Below are 9064 nucleotides of genomic sequence, written 5' to 3' on the forward strand. Positions count from 1 at the left end.
CAGCTTAGGAGGAAGCTCTCCAAAAACACTTGCCCCAACTCCTGCAATATCCTGTCAATACCTACAGGGTGAGATCCTACTTGAACATAAACCCGCTATCTGCAACAGTGGCTCATGAACTGTGCTCCGTTGCTTTTAAGGATGAGAAAGGCCACTGCAGCCTTGCAATTTTATTTTGATATCGCAAAATATAACAAAAAGAAAACAGCTTTCCCCTACTGAGGCTGCTTTCTCCCTATGCTCATCCTACAATCAAAGGAGCAGGATACTCTCTAGCAGATGGGTACTGAGAAGGCTGTCTCAGGCCCTTCTAGCATCCAGCTTAACAGACAAATGCAATTTGTATTCAAGCTACAGCTGCAAAGAGTCATTCTGGTGCCTTTCTGCAAATGTTTCTCACTCCAGTAACCTGTAATTCCACTTCCCAGAAAACTGGGTGGATTATGGCAGCTTGTGCTTGATCAAATGATTTAAAGAAATAGCAGGAGGCATGAAATAAGGCCTTCCCTCCTGTATAACAATGATTTGGCTGCATCATTCTCCCTCTTAGGTGTCATCTCAGGGCCTGCCCTGTAAAGAGCATCACTGGGCATCAGCCAGTCAAGCTACAAAATTATTTCACATAACTTACATCAAAATCAAGAGGAAATAAATCACTTTTCACACCAAACTGCCCAAGGCTCAGACAGGATTTCTCCTGAAAAGACTAACCATACGGAGGTGTCACTTGCTCTGTTTATACTATATCAATTCCCCAGGAATAAAAATTCAGGTAACAGAGCTCAGTACAGGGATCGGTTTTATTTGATTACAAATTCAGCATTGCTTTTGTTAGATACACTGTTGAAATTGGAAACAATGAAAAGATCTAAAGCCAACAGACTGCACATTTTCTTTCTGGGTTATTTTTTGTGGAACAGGTGTTGACTTCTTTCTCCCCCTTTCAGACCCAAAGGCAAGCCCTAGTCAGGCTGCAAGACTCGTAATCCATGCACGCTCAATATCTGTCATTACTGATTCTCCTGACAATGCATCAGGAAGAAATACAAGAAAGTTGGCTGCTTTAAATAAAAGCTGAGTTGATGACTCCCCTCTGAGAATATCACATTTCTTGGCATACTCTATGTTGTAAATGTATGAAAGAGGTGTTATTATTTCCTTCCTAAAACAGCATCATAAAGTTTTCCCGTCCTCTTGACTTGAATCTCTCCAAAGCCAGCTGCTTTGAGGAGCTTGCTGTACTCTGCTGCTGTTCGCTCTTTTCCTTCTGTCTGGACCAACATATTCATGGAATACAGTTGAGTTTCTAAAGGCCCACTTTTATCCTCATTCAGCAGTGATTCAACCAGCAGCACTCCACCGCCTAGTTGAATAAAGAGAAATAAAACACACACTGAGCTCTGAGAAGATGAGGTATTTTTCAGCTGAGTTACTAGGTCAGATTCTAACCTTTAGTTTCAGGAAGAAGCAGCTTCTATATTCAGTCTTATTTCAGCATCACAGAAGACAATGAAAGAGCAAAAGCACTGGAGCATGCCTCTGCTCAGATAATTAAGTACTCAGGCACCAAGTCTGAAGGGGGTATTATGGCTGAGATGTAAATTTCCCATTCCCACAGCTGAAATCCGCAGAAGCTTACTGATTTTACTGGTAACCTGGCTGTGTAGGCACTGTTTTCAAAGCTCTGAGTGTGCAATGTGATGCTTAATGGGATTTTTACTGTCATCTACACCTATTTAAACAATACCCAAATCCCCAATCCTTACGCCTAAATACCTTGAAAGAGAAGTCCCTGTAAAGAAGGAGACTAAAACTAGAAGCCCAAACCCTATTTGGCTCAGCTGCACATGGCTGGTTTAGGAAAGCAGAAGGCTAAACTAAGGAAATCCCTACACTGAAACCCAAATTGAGCATAGAGACTGGCTTGCTTCTTGTTACTGATAGTCTGGAGTCTCTCTGCTTTTCAAGAACTCATGCCTACCAGGCTTGCAAGCTTTGTAGACCCTTGCCAGCAGCTGCCTGCATTTGTCATCATCCCAATCATGCAATATCTTGGATAAAATATACAGTTCAGCTTCTGGAATTGGACTGTTAAAGAAGTCTCCTGTAAAGCAAGAATACATGTATTACACAAAACCCCTAAACCACAGAGTGCTGAGTTAAACAAATATTTTCAGTTCTGTCCATTTCTGGAGACTCTGGACTTGCCATGTCCATCACTCACATCTGTGGCATTGCATATTTATTCCTTCAGTCTCAAGAAGGTCTAAAATGTTTAAAAGCAGCAGCTCTTCTTCAACCTTTGATGCATAGGAAAGCATTTGAGACTAAGCTCTATCCAGTGACAGCAATTCAGATTCATAAAGCATTAAGAAGAGCAGACAGTTTCTCTCAGTTTCTATCATGGAAAAAAGGAAAAAATTTCCCTTTTCTAAGCAGATTTTCAAAGACCTTCAGTAACAACAGAAAAAATCATAAATCATTAAGGAAAAAATACACCTCTCACCTCCTAGCACTACCTGCATCATCACACCTTTTCTTCAGCACCTTGTGTATTACAGTTTTTTCTCTCTGCACCTTAGTCATTTCTTCTCCCATTTCTTTGTACCACCATCACACATAACATTTCCTGTGATTCTCCATCTTTGCTTCTATATGCTCTCTCCCTTCCTCAAGGCTTCTTTGCGCTCTCTGAGCTTCAAGCAATATTGTCATTGCAACACTATGAAGACTTCTGTAAACATTTAAAGTTAGATCTCCCTACACTCATGTTCATCATAGATGGTGCAAAGACCATTGCTAAGACAAAGACTATGAACTGGGCAAGAAAAATGCAGACTAGCTCACTTACATTCAAAGCCTGACATCTCTTAGGACTTTAAAGTAATTAATCATTCCCAGAGAAGGAAAACCCTTTGCTCAGAGCAGGCCTGGCATCCCACACATCTGCCAGGAAGTCTGTGCAGGAGAAAAGGGAGTGATAGGAAGATTTGTAACATGGTATGGTAGTTTTTCAGAACTGCAGGACTTTTTCTATTCTTATTTTTGTGTTAAAATACCCTCATTCTGAAGAAATGAAATAGTGCTGTTCAGGAGTAAAACATTTCTGGGTTGCTGAATAACAGAGTTGTCTCTGATAGAAGGTAGCTGCAGATGCACAACTGGGACTGCCCTGTGGTAGCAATGAAGTGCATATCTGAGCTGGGGAGGCTGCAATATGGGACACTCTGCTCACATAAGGGGCAACTGGAGACCTGACCCTCCAGTGTGGTACCTCTGAGCAGAGACAACTGGCTCAGGAGCAACAGCCATGACAACTCTACACCACTGTCTGCACCTACCTTCTTGGAAAGTGATACGGTGCTCCTCAGGTGGAACAAATTGCTCTTTGGCCACTTGTATGACTTTTGGCAGGTCATAGATTGTGACCGTGGAATTTGGGTACAAAGAAACATACTCCCGGGCCAAAGCTCCTCCACCTCCTTTGGGAAGAAAACAAAAGAAGGTCAGTGCTGACACAAAACCAACTTGCTCAGCAACTTCTCCATGAAGTGATGCAGACAATAGCACATTCAGTGCATTCAGCCTCATAGAAGCTGGCAAAATACATTTGCTCACCACGTGTTGCCCAAAGGGAAGAGGAGGGACAGGAGAGGCCACTATCAGAAGACAGTTCAGAGGGTTTTAAAGAAGATTTAATGACACTCACCTCCCAGGTCATAGATCTGCTTGAAAGGGGAAAGATCAAATGCAACAAGTACATCCCTGCCACATACGCTCCATACTGAGTTCTGGCCAGCCATGAATTTCAGCATTTCTTCGTCTGATCTAGTAATGCAAACAGACGCAGCAAAGGTAATTTACAATATCCTTGGAGATTCCTATCATAAAAATGTTATTAGAAGTTTTAGTTAAACGCTAATCTGTTTTTATTGACACAAAATACACTCTTTTGCCATATAAACTTACCTAGCAGAAGGGTATAGCTATGTATTCATTCATTTAAATATGGAATTAAGACTAGTGAAGTCCAACAGTATATTATGATGCTAATTCTCAGGTTTCCAAGGAATTTTATTTCCCCCCCTTTAAATACCATTCTTTCTGTGCAAGAGACCTGTGATACGTTTTTCAGAATAAAAAATGATATACTTCTACCTAAAATATTAGACAATGTCCCAGTAATGGATACTGTTGAGAAAGGAAAATGCTGTGTGATAAGTTCTGATGAGTGGGATTTTCACATAGTCATATTTAATTGTCCTGAGCCATAATTAAAAACATTAATTTTATCTACAATAATAATAATAGTAATAACATTTCTATAAATATCCTGATTACCTGTACATTGCTCTGAAAGGGTCTTTAGATGAAAAATGAAAAGCTCTTTCATACTGGTTTCTTCCTTCTCTAAAATAGCAACCAAAAAAAGCATATGAGTGTGGATTTCTATTCTTTTATCCAAAATACACCTTGGGGCTGCAGTTTCAGCTAGTTCATCACTGTGAAAGGTGCTTAACTTTGTACAGAATATATGCTATTCTGTTTGTAATGGCTGTAAAGGCACCCTCATTTGCCACCCAAAAATATGCTGATGTATTTCTCAGCCTTTCACATGAGTGACTGGTTCTTTTCAAGGCCAGGCCGGATTAGGCTTTGAGCAACTTGGTCTAGTGGAAGGTGTCCCTGCCCATGGCAGGGGGTTGGAACTGGATGATCTTTAAGGTCCCTTCCAAACCAAACCATTCTGTGATTTATGGGAACATGTCTCAGATAAAGGTACAAGACTGGTGCAACCATCACCATGATATACACCATATTTAATCATCTGTTGCACAGACTTGAACAAGGAGACTCCAGCCCCATATTAAACTACTCCTTTACACCTTTGCAGAAGCAACCTTAGCCATCATTACCCATCGTTTAATGCGATGTATTAAGAGACACCATAATGTTCAAATGCTTTCCTGGAGATCAAACACATAAAATCTGATTCTTGGGTCACCTTTGCTATCAGAAAGAAAAGGTAAACAAAAACACACACAAATGGAAAACAAGAAAAAAAACGGAATACATATAGGCTGGATTACAAGCTGAAATGATCTGCTGTTTTTTATTTCTGGGAATCAATCAACATCTTCATTGTGCCCTTCCCCAGAAACACACTACTCAGAGCAGCTATATAGATGCCACAAAGCAGTCTGCAACAGAGAGTGGACAACATTCCTCCTTACCTCACAGCATCAGCCAGGTAGTGCCAGCACAAGTAGACTGTATTGGAGTAATACATCATAATATGATACTGAGACTTGGGACTTGATTTTGTAAGGTAGATGTTGGAAATGTCTGTGTTTCTGTAGAGGGCTAACAGGTGAAATAAATATGTTTACTAACATATATATACCACCTTGCCAAACCTACTGCACAGCATGGTACTTCTCACCAAAAGATGTCCACATGACCAAAGACACAACTACATTGCTTCTACAATCAATCTTTCCACTACAATGAGCAGTGGCTGAGGACTGCTGAAATGTATGTTTCCCCATTAAATCTGAGTAAGCACTACCTACCTATACTTACTCTAGCACCAAACATTTCTTTCAAGAACAGCAAGAGGAATTCTTTATGAGTATCGTTATTTACTGATAGAGCACACCAAAGGCAGAAGCCTATTTAAACAAGAAGCCCTTGCAGACAAGCATCTTTGCCAGTCAACAAGGTCAGCAAGCAGGAGGCAAGTCCCCAAAATAGCATGCTAACTACGCCTAGTCCCTTCTCAGTTCACTAGGTCAGGACCTTCTACAGAGAGACTGAATGCCTAAGGACTCGCAGAAATCTCCTCTGCTTCCTCCAACACACCTGCAGTGGCATCACTCACCCACGGGACTGTCACACAAAAGGAATGTAAAACATAGATCCTGCTCTCCTTAAACTCGTTGAGCAACTGCTGTAAGCCCTAAAACAGGGCCAGACAACAAAAGTCAGAGCAGGGGATACAACTTGCAAGACTCTGGCCAGTCCTGACCAGCGGTCTGATGGTCTGAAATCCCTCCTGACCCCATGGACTCAACATTTCTGCTGCAAAGACAAACTTACATCACCTCTCATTTTAGATCAGCAACCTAACTAAATACTTCACAAGGTGGTAAAACCACAAAGATAAATAAAACATGTTTTTAAGTCATGCCATTGTCCATCTACCCTGGCATTTTGTTTTAAGGTTCAAAATCATGCCCATACCTCAGAGTTTTCTTGAGACCACCTCTGCAGAGACCCTGAATATCTTCTCCAAGGTCCCTGAGGCTCTTCCACAAAGACATTTAGGGATATAGAGCCCTTCACCTGGGTTCTACTTTATACCTTTATTTAATAATGCTTTTTTGCTTCTTCTCTTTCAGTTGAAGAGGGGATGACATTGCTAAGTGACCCTCTTCTCCTTCCACCAACTGTACTTAGATATCACCTCCCCCCAACCTTGCCTCACTTGCCAAACCATCAGAGATTTAACTCTTATAGTTTCTTCCCCTTCTGCTTTTATTACCTCCTCCGTGTGTCAGCTCTACTGCTAAGAGCTTCAACCCCACACAGGCATCCAGCAGTCTTTCCATCCCTGTGGTGCTGGTACCCAAGCGTGAAGCAATGGCATCCATGGACAGAGGCTCCCCTGACTCCAGCAAAAGATCAAACACCCCCAATTCACAGGCAGTAAACATAACCTGAGGGAAAAGAAAGGTGGGAGTGAGGTGTCAGGTGAAAGCACAAAAGCCTACTGCATTTCTAAAGCTTTGTTGGAGAAAATATACACATAATATTTTTTCAGGTAAAAATCATATTTCATATAAACAAGACAAATGGTTAAACTGAAGTTTCTCTGAACACTGATAATACCATCAAGTGCACCTTTTTTTTCCATTTCTTTTCCTTTTCTGGAAAAGCCAGCCAATGGTTTTGGCTCTCAAAGATTCACATTGAGAGACCTGTTTTGGGTATGAATGTTCCTGGCTCTTCCTTAGTTTCAGAGCACATACTCTCAAGACTTTCTTGCTTTTTGCCCCAAGAGCACAAGAGGTTTTTTTCATGATTCGTTTTTCCTCTCTTTACTGTCAGCTCTGTCTTTCAGGAGCCATAGGATGCAGCAGTATTTGCACAACCTAAAGAGTATTCTTTACCTTACCATGCTAGCAAGAGGTGTAGCAAGGGACAATAGGAAATGTAACTAAATAGTCATGAGGAAAAAATCTCCACTGCAGTGGATATTATAATTATATGTCCATATGCTCACCCACAGAAAGGCAAATGTCAGTAAACAATAAGGGAAGTGGAACTACTAGTACTACCTTTGTGCCTTAATTAAATGCTGTTTGGAAAAACAGTCATTATACTAGTCTATCTTTCATGTGAAAAGAGGCAAAACACAGAAGCTCTCAAGATCAGATGCTTGCATAATATGATGCCTCCATACAGAAAACCATGGGAGAAGGAAGGAAATTCTTTGAGAAGGTATTTGAAAAATTTTGTTCTTTGCATGGTTAATAAAGAAAGAAAAAGGCAGTTCATGCCAGCTCTCTGCTCTCAAACTCCAGAAATGAAAAGTGGGAAAAAAATCCCACCACCGAAGGAACCTTCTACATCTGAGGCAATCAGACAGCAAGCCCTCAGCTATAAAACCCTGTGTTTTTTTTAAAGCCTCATGCAGAGCAGGTCTGCTCATCCAAGCCCCAGAGGTCAGAGAGGTCTCAATAAATGTTAAGTCTACCCTGAGGGGTCAGGTCACTTTCAAATCTTTTTCCTTTCCAAATTTCCTTCCTACTAAGAGGAACAGAGAGGATGCTTTCATATGAGCCAGTTTTCATTCCAAAGATTTACATTCAGCACCTAAAGTGAGAACCTTGAATATTTCTGTCTGCATACTGTTAGGCATCTATCCAAGACTAAGTTATATTTCTTACCTTTGAGACTAAAAATCCACTGCTGTACTGCAAGATGTCTTGAGGATAGTCAAGGTCTTCTGTAGAACCCATCTTCTTTCTAGACTGAGGCACAGATTCTCTCTCCCTCTTAAATAAGCTTCTTTCTACCAGGCAGAGAGCACACCAGCTGATCCACTTAATCTCACTTCCAAGAAACACATTGTTTACAAAACGGATAGCTAAGTTATTGGGCTTCAGTGAGTCTTTCTACCAGGTCCATCTGTTTCTTTAGCCCTTCCATCACTAAGTACGAGGCTAAAGAATCAGTGTGGATTAAAGCTTATGTTGTCAGTTCAGCAGTCAGTTAACATGCTGGTACAATAGAAGCATATGAAGGCTTGTAACAAACAAATTAGAAATCACTGCAGAACAGCATCAGGAACCTGAATTCAGTGCAATGCACCAGGAGCTCATCAACCAAAGCAGAGTCTTAACCAGGGCTTGTTCAGAAGCAGCTCTAGTCTATCAGGGTGGCTTTCTGATGCTGGAAGACTTCCCAAGAATAGAAATCCTTACATATGTCAGTCAGCTGAATGGCATCACCCCAGAAGAAATACAAAAATTTGGCAACAAAATTATTTACGTGAAAAGTGAACATTCCCAAGGGTATAAGAGTGAAGGAATATTAGCTCTTTTCAAAGATGTCATGGCATATTCCTAGTCAAACCTGGCATCTCCCACAGCCCTACTTCCACTCACCCAAGCATATGCACAGCACTTACCTTCACCATACTGAAACAGACTTTTTCTGCCTCTGGCACCAGGTCATGTACTCAGGGCCTCTGACCTTACCCACTCAAGGAAAATGACTGGCATAACTACCACATAGCAGGCAAGAGGAAATGATCCAAGATCAGAGTCAACACAAGGAGCTGAAGGAGAAGAAAGCATCCCACCAGAGTCTTCCCCTGGAATAATTTCCACCCATGTGTGGAAAACCTGGGTGGGCTTCCCTGGTCTGGTTTGCAAGCTGTGCCCACAGAATGGATAAAGGAAACACAAGGGTGTAACCAGAAGGGAACTGAAACTTGCTGGGATGGGCACTGGTCCAGGTGTACTTGGAGCTGGCGGTACGGTACACCTATCCCCAA

At 41.4% G+C, this 9064-nt stretch overlaps 1 protein-coding gene across 1 annotated transcript; it reads right to left on the bottom strand.

Annotated features, from left to right (window-relative positions):
• Nucleotides 1-782: 782 nt before the first annotated feature.
• ASMT (acetylserotonin O-methyltransferase) lies at nucleotides 783-8693 on the bottom strand. The gene is made up of 8 exons (XM_061366537.1): nucleotides 7953-8693; nucleotides 6545-6719; nucleotides 5235-5364; nucleotides 4342-4410; nucleotides 3710-3828; nucleotides 3342-3482; nucleotides 1982-2104; nucleotides 783-1363 (listed from the first exon to the last, which is right to left on the bottom strand). The coding sequence occupies exons 1-8, from the start codon at nucleotides 8022-8024 to the stop codon at nucleotides 1152-1154; spliced, it is 1041 nt and encodes a 346-aa protein (XP_061222521.1). The 5' UTR covers nucleotides 8025-8693; the 3' UTR covers nucleotides 783-1151.
• Nucleotides 8694-9064: the final 371 nt, after the last annotated feature.

Source organism: Neopsephotus bourkii, unplaced genomic scaffold, assembly GCF_033783945.1.
Source record: "Neopsephotus bourkii isolate Nb327-2 ecotype Australia unplaced genomic scaffold, CSIRO-AGI_Nbou_v1 NB_1346, whole genome shotgun sequence".
NCBI lineage: Eukaryota > Metazoa > Chordata > Aves > Psittaciformes > Psittacidae > Neopsephotus > Neopsephotus bourkii.